Source organism: Gambusia affinis, linkage group LG07 (assembly GCF_019740435.1).
Source record: "Gambusia affinis linkage group LG07, SWU_Gaff_1.0, whole genome shotgun sequence".
NCBI lineage: Eukaryota > Metazoa > Chordata > Actinopteri > Cyprinodontiformes > Poeciliidae > Gambusia > Gambusia affinis.
The window spans coordinates 12,081,825-12,095,056 of NC_057874.1; the positions used below are offsets into that span (position 1 = coordinate 12,081,825).

Below are 13,232 nucleotides of genomic sequence, written 5' to 3' on the forward strand. Positions count from 1 at the left end.
TTTAGAAATTATTGTTTTCTAAAATGTGTCTGTGTGTTTTTGTTGAGCAGCAGTCATCAATGTGAAACAGTACTGGAGACATAGATTTCTCCCTGGTTTTATTTTTCTGAAACATTTAAACTAAACTCATGCTAATCTCCAAGATTAACAGAATATGTTTATTTTGGAGATTAGCAAAATAACAGAATTTGTTTCCTGTTATTTTACTCAGAATTCCTGTTTTACAGGATTTCTACTCGGTCTCAAAAATTCTGCAGAAGTATTAAATTGGGTTATCTCATTTTCCACCTTTGGAAAAGTATGGTAATTCTTTATTAAGGAATTATGTTGTTTTCAGATTTTTTTTCCCTTATTCCAATATTGTACTGACAAAATCTAATCCTTTACAAATGCTATTGTTATCACATCTGTTTATTAATTTCATGTGCTTTATCTTAGATGTGCTAACTCTCAGATTAGTTTGAACATTCTACCCATCAATATTTGATTTTTGACTCACTGACTGTGTATAAGAACTTAAAACTTTAAGAAGTATTAGGTTGAACTGTCCCACTTGCTAAAAAAATCCAAAACAAGCACTGGAACTGATATATTTAGCAGACATATTCGCTCCGCCATTGTGGCATTTAGCAAATCTACATGTTGAGTTTGTTTTCATGGAAACCGTTTCATATGTATCAGTCTGTATTCTGTCTATCTTATCTATCATCTGCTGACCTAATAACCAAACCTTCAGCAATGGTTGTGAGCTCCACCCAGTTTGATCTCCAGTATAAAAACAGGGGGCGCAACACAGGAGACCAAAACAAGAGTTCAACTTCTGCAGCGTTTTACCTCCCGCAAAATACAGGTGGGAAAAAAAATGACACCTTCATAGCTGGAGAAGCTGAAGTCTGATCAAGGCTTTGCAGTGAGAAGATTGCAAACTTTATATGCAAGATTTTTCTTTTAATTAAATAGATTTTTTTTTATGTATTCTATTCCAGACGCTTTGTGTCCGAGTTTAAAGTTAAAATGCCTCCGCTAAATGAGAGCGACTTTGTGGATGAGTACGACGTCCCGCGGGACGAGAGTCTGGCCCGGGTGGAGATCGCGCTGCTCGGTGCGATCTTCGTGACCGCCACCACCCTCAACACCGCCCTGCTGCTGGTCCTGTGGCGGCAGCGCAAACAGATGTCCAGGATGCGCGTCTTCGTCTTCCACCTGTGCCTGGCGGACCTGGTGGTCGCCTTTTTCCAGGTGTGCCCGCAGCTCATGTGGGACATCACGGACCGGTTCGTGGGACCCGACCTGGTGTGCCGCCTGGTGAAGTACCTGCAGGTCCTGGGCATGTTTTCCTCCACCTATATGATCGTGGTGATGACGGTGGACAGATACCAAGCCATCTGCAACCCGATGGTGAAGTTTCAGCGGGCGCGCTCAAGACTGAACGTTCCCGTGAGCGTGGCGTGGGGGGTTTCTCTCGTGGGCAGCTTGCCGCAGGTTTTTATCTTCTCCCAAGTGGAGGTCTCACCCGGTGTGTTTGACTGCTGGGCGGAATTCATCCAGCCTTGGGGGCTGCAGACCTACATCACCTGGACCACTCTGGTCATTTTCATCCTGCCGATTTCCACGGTTGTAGTTTGCCAGGTGCGCATCTGCAGAGCCATTCAGACCAACCTGTCTAGAAAGACTCAGAGGCAGGGAGTGAGCGCCGGGGCGCCGCTGCCAGCAAGAGCCAGCGGAGTGGCTGGGATGTCCAAAGCCAGGGTGAAGACGCTGAAGATGACCGTGGTCATTGTGTTGGTGTATATCATCTGCTGGGCTCCATTCTTCACCGTCCAGCTGTGGTCCGCCTGGGACGCAAATGCGCCTAAAGAGAGTAAGTTACTACAAAAGTACCACCGCGTTTTTCCTTATAAACAATAAACGCGGTTTGGTGTATATAATTGAAAGGGGCCCGAGCGAAATTTGATTTAGGCCACCAATTCTTCCCCTAATCTAATATATATATATATATATATTAGATTAGGGGAAGAATATATATATATATATATATTAGATTAGATATATATATATATATATATATATATATATATATATATATATATATATATATATATATATATATATATATATATATATATATATATATATATATATATATATATATATATATATATTCTTATTTTATGAAATATTAAAGAACACATGTAGATTTAATAATTAAAATAATTTTAATTTAATGTAATGATTGTTAAATGGAAAAAAACAATCTAGAGTTTATATGCATATAATGCATTATATCAAAACAAAAATGCTAAAAAAACAAAGTGTATTTCTTTTTCAAATACATAAACAATGACATCGTACAATTATTTGATGTCATTGTGTGTTAAAGTAATTATTATTTCATTATTTTATATTTACTGAAATAGCTAATCTGAGGTTATGTGGCCTTCAGCCGATTTCAGTTTAAACCCCAGTAAATCCTATAAATTAATATTTGTAGATGGGGTCACTTTAACAGTATAATAAATGTGTTAAATACATTTTTAAAGTGTTAATTTATCAAAACACAAGCACAGCCAAATCTTCAATTAAAGTTGGACTTTATTATACTGTTGATTATGTCTTCTTTCTTATGCAACATGCCACAATGACATACTTTAACCCTAACATCTAATTGGTTAACCTGCTTAACTGAAGACCAATCTTCTACACTGTTAGCCCCACTCAGTTACTCTGACATGGCAAAACTGAGACAATTATAAAATTGGCAGAAAATACCTAAAATCAATAATATGAATAAAAACCAAAACCATACTTATTTTTCAGCTGCAGTGATTTTCTCCCCCCCTTTATCTTTCCTCTTTAATTGGTGTTAATTGTGAGGGAGAACAAATTCGTTTTCAGTCTGGACTTAAACTGACCGACCGACTGAGAAAGCAACAAATAAAATGATTCCAGAGTCCTACTTCTATGAAAGCTTAATAGAGCAGGGAAGTTTATATATTGTTTAGTTTGCAGCTACATTATTAATAATCCATCAAGAAAACAAACAAAAACCAGAAACATATTTATGCAGCAATATTAACTGGACGAGATAGTTCCCATTTTCCTGTAAAGGTTCTGTGTTCCTGTAACCTTTTTTACATGCAGACATCAGTCGTTACTTTTGCATGGATATAGAAAGCACAATTTTATCAGCTGGAACTGATCAAATTTCACTTGTATATTTTAAGAAATGTTGCTCAGCTGTAAGTGTAATATATTCTGCTTGTGTACTTAATTTACACAATTGCTGGAAAGATAAATAATTTTACCTGTGCAATCATTAGTTGTTGTTGTTTTTAAAAAAAAAATTGAACATGAAATACCATTGCAAATTTTGAATCATTCTAAATTCTTTAAATCTTTCTTTAAATAAAATTTTGAATGTAAAGTTTTGGCATCTACTTTCTGTCTTAGAGTCGCAGTTTCATTTGGTTTTTTTGAGTAAATCAATACAGGAAGCTGCAGCGCTTTTACATTTTCATAAGATTTCAGTGCCGACACATTAACTGTTTTTAGTTCTGTTCCTCCAGCTGCGATTTTCACCATCCTGATGCTGCTGGCCAGCCTGAACAGCTGTGCCAATCCCTGCATCTACCTCCTGTTCTGCGGGGAGTTCCCCAAGAGGCTGGTGAAACTCCTGCGTCCGCCGGCGCTCTCTGCCGGTAAGAATCCGATGCCTGAGGAAGTGACGGTTGTCAGCACTTTGTATACGAGCTTTAGAAACGCCTCAGAGTCAAAGGGATTGTAAGGCCATGTCAAAAAGAGAGGTGGGAGGGGGTAACATGGAGACCTGCGTGCTGCGAAGAGCTTACGCTGAGCTCTCTTTGCGTTTGACAGAGAGATGAAGACAAAATATAAATCAATCAATCAATCAATCAATCAATCAATCACTTTATTTTGGTAAATTGTCCACATTAAACACAGAAAACAACAAAAGAAAAAAAAACAACAACAAACAAACCCACAGTTGACCAAAAAAGGAATAGGCCGAAGCGAAGCTTAGCCTACCCTGTTTTTATACCTTACAACCTACCAGGATATCTTCACAATACATATATAAATCTACATAACAGCGTAAGATTTTATCATTTTACATTTTAAAGTTCGCCAAGAAAGGACATAACTTAAAATCATCATTCAATTCATTCCACAGTTTCACACCAATAACTGAAACACATCTAGACTTTATCTGGCTCTTCTCTTCTGCACATAAAGTATGATTTATCTGTTGATGTTTCTAACATTATTGCTTGTCTCTGAAGCAATTATCAGGAGAGCAAATCAGGGATGGATGGCCGTAAATGAGCTGTGGACAGAGTCTCCTTCAGATGTTGGTCTGAAAGGTGATTTTACTTAAATGGAGCCTTTTCAACTGGATAAAGACTTTTTTTTCACGTAACAGGATATTTCTAAAGCCTGGAAGAGATTGGACTTTTGTGGGCTCTTACTTTTATTTTCAGTTGCACATTGTTTTATTTTTTTTATATACAAAGGTTTGTGGAAAGAAATATTACGGACACAACAAATTGTACCACAGATTGACAGTCATTTTTTGGACCTGGGTTTCATTCTTCAGCAATAAGCTGCTGGAAAAGCTAAAGAACAAAAGTCTTTGTATAAAATGTACAAAGAGGTTTGATGTTTTTGTTCTGAAAAAAAAAAAGTGTTTGTTGTGATGAAGGGGAATTTTCTGACAAGTGAATAATAAATCTATTCTTTCTAAGGTCATATGAAATGATAATATTACAGGCATAAACTTGAAATGAATCGTGTGTTACATTGCCTTGCTAAAGTATTCTTGCCCCAAGAACAATTCCAACTTGTTATGTTACAGCCATAAACTTCAATGTATTTTGTTGGGTTATGTGACAGGCCATAATAAATTATTATATAATTGTGAAATAGAATTGAATCAATTGTTTTCAAAATGCTTTATTAAATAAACTGAATGAATGGCAGCATCATGGCGTGGGGTGCTTTTCTCCAGTGGGAATCAGGAAGCCAGCCAGATTTGAATATTCTGTTTAAATTAAATGTTTAAAAGATCATACTAACCATAGTTGGACTGTGTAGTTGACTCTGTTAAACATCTGGAATTAACGTATTATCTCCAGATCCACAGACTGATGAGGAATTTTAACACGAGTAGCACAGCTTGCCAGCGGCAAGATGAGAAATGTTTGGCTTTCACCTTGTTGCAAAGAGCATGTTGGATTTATTTTCACTGCACCAGCTGAAAACAAGTTACATTTTAATGCTGTTGTGTCTTTTTCTCTTCATGTGATAACAAAGGAATCTGAATGTAATTTTTCGAGGTAAATTTTAAAGTAAGGATAATCCTTTACAAATGGAAAGTTTATCATTCTTCCTGACCAACCTGCTTTTTCATGTAAGGCGTTTCAAGTTAAAGAAATAATAGTGTCAGTGTTAGCAATTAGTATTCACTTGGAGATGTTTTATTTTCTCAAAACCCTGAGTGTGGGGAAACACAATTAAAGTGTTAATATAAATAGGAGGAATAATTCAAACAGCCCTGTCTGTTTACTTCAGGAAAAGAGACTCTATAGTCGTGTGTCTTTACTCACTCACTTATTTATTTATCTTTTACCTCTCTGAACAAGTGGTGCTGAATGTTCTAGGATGTCTTTTAACTGGACAGGACCGTTGCCTGCCAATGTCTGGTAAGTGGTTATGGCTGACTGCATCTGGTACTTTTTCAGTATAAATATAAATATGAGTTAAATATATATATATATATATATATATAGGGAGAGATTTTTTTTTTTTTTTGAGCAATCTCTAAATGTTTTGCCACTTTGCCACGGTTCTTTAGATGACCCAAACGGTCACCTCCAGGAGGAAGCAAACTGGTTTGGATGTTCAAGAGATACCCAGCAACTTTGAAAGCTCAAGCCAGATATGCAATCTAAATAAAAAGACATGCTGTAAAACAACAACAACAACAAAACAACTATTAGACACTACTAATGAGTTGCACAGTCAAAGACAAGAAGCTTGGATCAAAAACAGAACACGTTAGAATCTGAATACATTTATTGGCCAAGACAGTGCGCACAAACCAGGAATCTGACTTCGGTTTTCAAGTACTATCAGCATATAGACATAAGTATAAATATGTCTTTATCTCCTCTCTATTCACTAGAGAGGAGATAAAATAAGAACAAAAGTGCAAAATGAACTCTTCACAAATGAACTCCATCCAGACTGACTAACCAGCAGGTAATTAGCAAAGAGCTATAATTGCAGAGAAACGCTATTTTAAGTATTGACTCAAAAGAGTTGAATAGAAAATCACGCAACACTTTTCAGATTTCCCTTTGTTAAAAAACGCAAACCATGTATTTTGTCTGCTTCTCAATAACACTTTCATGATGTCGTTTGGACATTCGTACTCCAGACCGCTGGTTGGCGACAAAGCGCTGCATCTGATCTTTTAGAGAATAAGTGATGAAGTAATTTTCAACTGGAATTCGACATGTTTTTGTTTTGTTTTTTCCTGGTTTCTAAAACAACACCTGCCCATGTGTGCTTTACAGCTCCCTCTTCACACACTAGCTCCTCCATAAAAACATCCTGGTGGTCTACTGTATCTGCTTATTGTTTGCACTTTCTTTTTTTTTTGTGGGTCCATGGTGTTTTAGAGCCTCTTGAATGGGCAGAAACCGCGGACTGTTTGGACCATGAACTGGGCCTGTTCCTGTTAGAAGAGGTGAGACTTTTAGCTCTATGGGGAAAGTGAGCATAGAGACCCGGCTGCAGGTGGTGAGCCTCAGCCAGCAGGGACTTTCTCAGGCTAAGATCGCTCGGCAGACCGGGGTCTCCAAGAGCGCCATCCAAGCTCTGCTGCAGAAGCACCGGAAGACGGGCACCGTGGAGGACCAGAAGCGCAGCGGCCGACCGCGCAAGCTGAGCGGAGCCGACGAGCGGCACATAAAGCTCATCTGCCTGCAGAACAAGAAGATGTCCAGCAGCGACATCACCTCCGAGCTGGCGGTGACGAGCGGGACCCTGGTGGACCCGTCCACCGTCAGGAGGAGCCTGGCCAGGAGTGGCCTGAGCAGGAGGCGAGGAGACAGAAGTAAAACCTGCCTGAGTGATGGCAGAGAGGATGATGATGATGATGAGGAGGAGGAGGAGGAGGAGGAGGAGGAGGAGGAGGACCACAAAGAAGACGGTGACAGCCTGAAGAAGGAGTTCTCTGCTAAGGATTCAGGAGCAGAAATAACAGACTCTGATAAGAGCATCAAGAAGGAGAGTCTGGACGCTTCAAGCTCAAGTGAAGAAGCTTAGCAGCCATTTTTGTAGGCTTTATCAGGCAATATTTGCTAAATAAATCAATTATCAGCTGGTTATTGCAGCGGATGATGTATGACGGCGTATTAGGGTCATTGTAGAAAAAGTAAGTAACTTTCCGCAAAGAAACTCAGAAATTTGCTAGAAGGAAACTTGTTTGAGAATTCGAAAATGTGCAAGTACCATCTCAAATTTTGAAATAAATCTCAGGAATCTTTTTTTGGGGGGAAAAGATGGAATTGTTTGAAAAGTCTAAAGAATTAAGACTTTTGAAAAAAAAAATCTATAAAAGTTCTAAGAGTAATCTACAAATTTCTAGCAAATGTTCAACTTTTCATACTCAAGAGATTTCCAGGTTTCCTTCTAACAATTTTCTAAAATTAATCTTCTGAGCTTACTTTTTTTTCTATCTACTATGGGCCTATTATGCCGTCATAAACGATGGGACCAGTCTGGACTTAAAGGCTCACAAAATGATAAACTGTTGGAAGAGAAACCCAAACATGGTTCGTATATGTCATGTAAGCTCGTATTTATAGACTGGATATCAGTTTTTATGCCAAACAGTGTCAATCACGCTGCTACATGCACTAAACAGCAAACAAACTGTGAAGAAAAAACAATGAGTGCCTGGGGAAACCTGTTCAAATATTTTTCTTTGTTGACCCAAACAGGAGAGAATATTTCAGCAGGCTGAAGTGACCAAAAATAAAGTGAAACCAAAATGTGTTTACACAGTTGCTGTTTGAACATGTCACTTGTTCAGCGTTCTTGTCCAGAATTATTCATACTGCTGGTAGATTCAAATTTAATGTCATTTTGTAATTTACAGGCAGGTTTCTTCTGACTGCAAGGAGGAATATTAATATTTGGAGTTCTGACTTGAATCTGTGGAGATGAGAGACGATTAGAGTGCCATTATTTATGAAAATTGAAATAAGGATCGTGATTTACCCACAGTTCCCTCACCTTTCTCTAATCTTGCTGACCCATCTTGTACTCTTAGGTCTATATCAGGTGTAGAGGAATAAAATAGAGTGAAAGTCCATCCAACTATTCACAAATAATATCATCAAACAGATTCTGCTACCTGACATGTACTGGTCAACTGAGTGCTGCGTCCAAGCAATCTTTTGTAATTTTGCACATGTGAAAATTACCATTAAATCTGAGTTTTGATACAATTTGCAGCTCTACCATGAGTCCCGTAAGCTGCAAAGACTTGGAGCTCATTACAAATAGGAGTGGTCAAAATACCAGTGGAAACATGCAAAAAAGCTGGTCAGTAATTGAAAGAAGCTTCTTGTTGCCGCAAAGCCAATAGAGGCTTTTCCACTGACTCTTAAGAGAGTACTATAAATCATTTAATATGCGATATATGTGTTCAAATGTAAATAAACATGAATTATCTTTTGCACAAATTACACCCTTTGCACATTCTTTTTATTATTTTATGTGCTGCTAGACTAACTTAAAGCTGTGCATAATTATAGTGTCAGCAAACTGATGCAGGATTCATAAAAAATATTTTCCAAATAAAAATCTGAATAGTGTGGTGTGCATTTGTTTTGATCCCTCCTCTGAGTCGACACTTTGTAGATCCACGTTTCGCTGCAGTTACAGCTGCAAGTCGTTTAGAGTACGTCTCTACCAGCTTTGGTGAAACTTTTTGCCCAGTCAAGCTCAGCCATAGTTGCCCTTGCAACATATTCTCAATTGGATTCATGTTTGGACTTTGACTAGGCTATTTCAACCTTTGACCTAACCCCAAGTTTTTTGGAGCCTCTAACTGGTTTTCTTCCAAGTTTCCTTGTATTTTGATCCATTCGTCTTCCTATAAGCTTAGACCAGATTCCCTTCCTCCTCTAAAGGGAGGAGGAAGAGGAGGCAGCATCAGGCTCCCCACAGCCTGATGCTGCCACTGCTGTTTCACAGTGAGGATGGTGTGTTCAGGGTGATATCCAGAGCTAGTTTTCCTCTGCAAACAGCTGAAAAGTTTATTTTTGGTTTCATTTTACCGGAACACCTTTGTTTGCTGCATTGTCTAAATAGGAACTGGCCGACTTACAGCTCTAACTCAGGTTTCTTTTTGCTTCTCTTTCACAAAGGGCCAGATTTCTGGACTGCATAACGAAGAGTTATCCTACCGACATACTTTCCACCTGAGCTGTGATCTCTGGAGGTTCTCCAGGCTTTTTATTTTCCACTTCGTCTTCTGCTGCTTCTCTGATTTGTGATCTCGTTATCCAGGCAGTTTAAGTGGACGGCTGTGTATTGGTATTATCCGTGCTCTATCCATTTTCAATTGAGGGACTCTAAAGTTTTCTGAGATGTCTGACACTTGGAATATTGATTACAAGCCATCCCGCCTATAAACTTTTCCAGAACTTTCTCCTGACCTCTCTAAGGTGTTTTTCAGTATTCATGATGTGAGATTAGATTGCGTTTGACACATTAGATTTACTAATTAGGTATCCTCCGGAGGCACTGGATGTATCTGAGTGAAAAATGATGAAAACAAAAGCATGGATCCCTTCTAAACACCCCAAGACGGAGGTGAGATTTGTCGCTGTGAAGAGACAAATATTGAAAAGATCAAGAGGGATGAACATTCCTGAAAGCCACTGTGCTGTAGATTCAGTGAGCTGTTGTTTTTTTTTGTTTTTTTTGTAATGTCTTTCATCAAACTTTGGCAGCACAAAGCAGCACTGTGGAGTCTGTCTGTCCAAAACTAGCTCAGTAGAGTGAAGTTTCCCTGTTTAACCTTTAGGAGGTTTTGGTTGTTAATCAGTAGCACCTTCCATAGAATCAGACGATGTCTTGCTGGGATCATCTTTGCTGCAGGCACATTGTAATTGATAGTAATGAAGCCTAATAAGAACAAGCATCACTTAAGCGTGCAAACATCTCATGCTTACAAGGAGCAGCCCATGTGCCGTAACATGTCCAGCTGACATCCATGCTTAATGAGCGTAGTGTGCATGGCTGCCACAGCTGTTCTCCACACTTGCTGTCTTGCTCAGTGTACATCACAGCCTGGATCTGCTTTGTTCTTACGCTGCCTGGTCAGGATAAAAGCCACCACCAAACAAAAAAGGTCACAGACGCTAATATTTTGTTAGACTGTCACACATTCGCTTCTGCAACGTCTCAAGATTCATTCAACTCTTTCACAGTTTTATCCTGATGAGTCTTGACATTACGCCTGTGCCATCAAGGACGAAAACATCCACTGATCTAATGACCTGGTAATCCACTTTACTCAGCTGGCCACAATCTTTTGGCAGGCATCAAGATGAACAGAAATAAGGGTTTAAAATATTAAACTATCTACGTATTGAAGGTAAACAACGCCTGAGTTTCATTTTTGGAATTGAATTCTTGTCATAAATTAATTCCTCAATGATATCCTAACTATTTAATATATGTGTGGTGGTATAACTGCATACATTACTATCAGAAACCTGACAAAAAGACATCAATGTCATAATCAATACAGCCGGTCCTTTTGGACCAAATTCTAGCTCAAGTAAAAAGCAATAATTTAGGAGGTGCTGTTCCTCCTGGATATGAAAAGAAGACTCAGCAGCTGCTGCAGACACAAAGCAAAAGGAAAAAAAAAAAAGTTGTGTTGGTGAAATGTCATATAATGCATCTGTCAAAGTGGTACAAGAAATGATTTTCTCTGAGGGTTGTCGCATTAAAATAATCTCTTCTCCCACACACAGAGACTCAATAGATGGCATCAAATGAGCCTGTGAATAATTTGCATCCACATCAGACGTAAAATGCAAAAGCCACGTAATGCGTAGACATGATGGCTCGGGAGCAACGGCAACCTCTCTTTAGATTTGTTCAAATTAGAAAGGAGCTTCTAGCTTCTTCTTTAAAAGCATTACTCCTCTAATGTGTCCCACCTTTATAAAACCACAGAGATCCAGAACCATCAGGTCTGTGTCTCTGTGGTGTGAGCCTGAACACTCTGGACAGAAACACGAAAAGCAGCACAAGGTCTCCGTTTGTGTACATTTTTTAGCCACTGGTGCAATAAATGATCTGGAAAAACAAGCAAAGGCCTTCTCTGGCAACTGATCTCTTTGTAAAACCTCCTGCTTTTAGATTAACATAGGAATGAAAATTAGACCAATGACTGGACGCAAAGTCTGCAAAGTAACAGGATATCTTGCAAAAGTCTTGAAAACCCAAATTTTAAGGTGTTTTGTTGGGATTTTGCTTAATGGACAAACAGTGGTGCATAATTGTGAATTGGGAGGAAAATATGACATAGTTTTAAAGTTTATGACTTTAAATAATCTGAATAATCCAGGTGTAGAAGCACCAGGTGTAACTTCAACCTGGAGAGGATTGTGTTTTCTTTATTTTTTTATTTTTGAAGACTTCTTTTAGCATCTTGTGGCCTGCTTTCTGCGTGAGCTTCACTTGAATGTCTCCCTCTTGTAAACTATTTTCTATAAAGTTAAATGACTAATTAAAACATTTTTTCCAAATGTGTTTAAATCCATTACCAGACTTATAAGGTGCTGCAATCTTCTTTTAAATCTCACCAGACTCTCACTTCAACAGTCAGGAGAACAACAAACTAAATGTCTGAGGCCTAAACAGAGAAACCGTTTTCAAAATGTGGAGTTATGACATTGTCTGCATATACTGCTTACATGACATACCTGAGAGTAATTTTAGCAAGAGGGAATGAATGTGTCCTAATTTATTCCCCACCAGAAATTATGTATATTTGAAATTGCACTCCGCAGAAACCTTTAAAAGGGTTTTTCTTCCGTTTTAATTGTCTATATTACTTCTTATTTTATGTTTTTATATGTTTTACCTGGATAAAAATTCATGCTTTGCTGCTGGTACATCTGAATTTTACCACTGCAGGACAGTTACGAATAATTTTCTATTCTAATCTATTAAATTAATAAAAGTAAATTTGATTTAGATAAAATGTGAAAAATCTGGACCTTGTTGAACCACTTTTAGGCATAAAAGTTAAGATAATTCATGTAGAAAACATTTTTAAAACACAGCAGCATCCTGTTTGTCTTATTAAGAGCTGCAGCTCATTATCTCATATTTAGAGCAGCGCAGGTATTTGTTTTACAAGTGTGAATTAAAGGTTGAATCAAGAGTTTCTAATATAAGTTAACCTGTTAAAAGCATATTGGTCAGTCGTTCCATTAAATTTTAAGGGACATGCTTTACAAATCAAGAATTTTTAGCTGTGAATTTGTTTTTTGTCTTACCTGTTTTCTTACAATGAGATAAAAACACTTTACTGAAGAGTATATAGTATATAGCGGGACTTACTTACTTAGTCCTGCTATATGCAGCACAAACTTTGTCTCAGTTTAGTTTGAATACTGAAAACAAGAGGAAAGAGAGTCAACTTTGACTAAAGCAAAATCAAACATCCAGCTGATCTAAAACTTACCAGAGTCAAAATGAAATATTGAAACTTTTCGAAACCTCAGTATCCAGCAAATATTCTCACACAAGCTGTGGGCTTCTCGTTTTATTGTTCCAGTCAGATGAATGAGACAAAACATGCAAACTAATTTTGAATTGTTTGTATATGATTATGACTAAACCAGTGCTGTAAAATAATCATCTTCCTCAGCAAATTAGTGAAGGGGGGGGAAAAAAAAGAAGCTTTCATTAAAAAAATGTCAACCATAAACAAAGAAGAAAAAAAACAAAAACATGTTTGTAGGGGAACATTCTTAAGTTTTTATATGATCTTTCACTGTGCTCAACTGCTTTGTTTAGTGAAATGACAGAATTCCAACAATTTTCAAAAACACAAAAAGAGGATTGGGAAATAAAGGATAATCTACAAATCAGTAGAATAACAGTCATATAAT

General features: G+C 37.9%; 2 protein-coding genes across 4 annotated transcripts; both read left to right on the plus strand.

The window, feature by feature from the left end:
- The first annotated feature begins 90 nt into the window (after positions 1-90).
- Positions 91-4,975, plus strand: LOC122834708 (oxytocin receptor-like). 2 transcript variants are annotated; one of them, XR_006371236.1, is made up of 3 exons: positions 91-1,861; positions 3,553-3,698; positions 4,299-4,426. XR_006371236.1 is itself a non-coding variant. In XM_044123394.1 (3 exons), the coding sequence occupies exons 1-3, from the start codon at positions 1,015-1,017 to the stop codon at positions 4,391-4,393; spliced, it is 1,074 nt and encodes a 357-aa protein (XP_043979329.1). In that variant the 5' UTR covers positions 98-1,014; the 3' UTR covers positions 4,394-4,975. The 2 variants fall into 2 exon arrangements, 1 of the variants encoding a protein (XP_043979329.1); XM_044123394.1 differs by having other exon boundaries at positions 98-1,861; positions 3,567-3,698; positions 4,299-4,975.
- A 1,515-nt stretch (positions 4,976-6,490) lies between these two features.
- Positions 6,491-11,008, plus strand: LOC122834710 (nucleosome assembly protein 1;1-like). Of its 2 annotated transcripts, none has more exons than XM_044123396.1 (2): positions 6,491-7,856; positions 9,459-11,008. In XM_044123396.1, the coding sequence occupies exon 1, from the start codon at positions 6,784-6,786 to the stop codon at positions 7,345-7,347; it is 564 nt and encodes a 187-aa protein (XP_043979331.1). In that variant the 5' UTR covers positions 6,491-6,783; the 3' UTR covers positions 7,348-7,856; positions 9,459-11,008. The 2 variants fall into 2 exon arrangements, with proteins under 2 accessions (XP_043979331.1, XP_043979332.1); XM_044123397.1 differs by having other exon boundaries at positions 6,491-7,456.
- Positions 11,009-13,232: the final 2,224 nt, after the last annotated feature.

What these genes read in the sequence shown, in the direction of transcription:
- LOC122834708 (XM_044123394.1), top strand. Translation starts at nt 1,015, where the DNA reads ATGCCTCCGCTAAATGAGAGCGACTTTGTGGATGAGTACGACGTCCCG. An exon ending in CGCAAATGCGCCTAAAGAGA is followed by an intron (nt 1,862 to 3,566) that starts GTAAGTTACTAC and finishes CTGTTCCTCCAG; the next exon opens with CTGCGATTTTCACCATCCTG. An exon ending in TCCGCCGGCGCTCTCTGCCG is followed by an intron (nt 3,699 to 4,298) that starts GTAAGAATCCGA and finishes TTGTCTCTGAAG; the next exon opens with CAATTATCAGGAGAGCAAAT.
- LOC122834710 (XM_044123396.1), top strand. Translation starts at nt 6,784, where the DNA reads ATGGGGAAAGTGAGCATAGAGACCCGGCTGCAGGTGGTGAGCCTCAGC.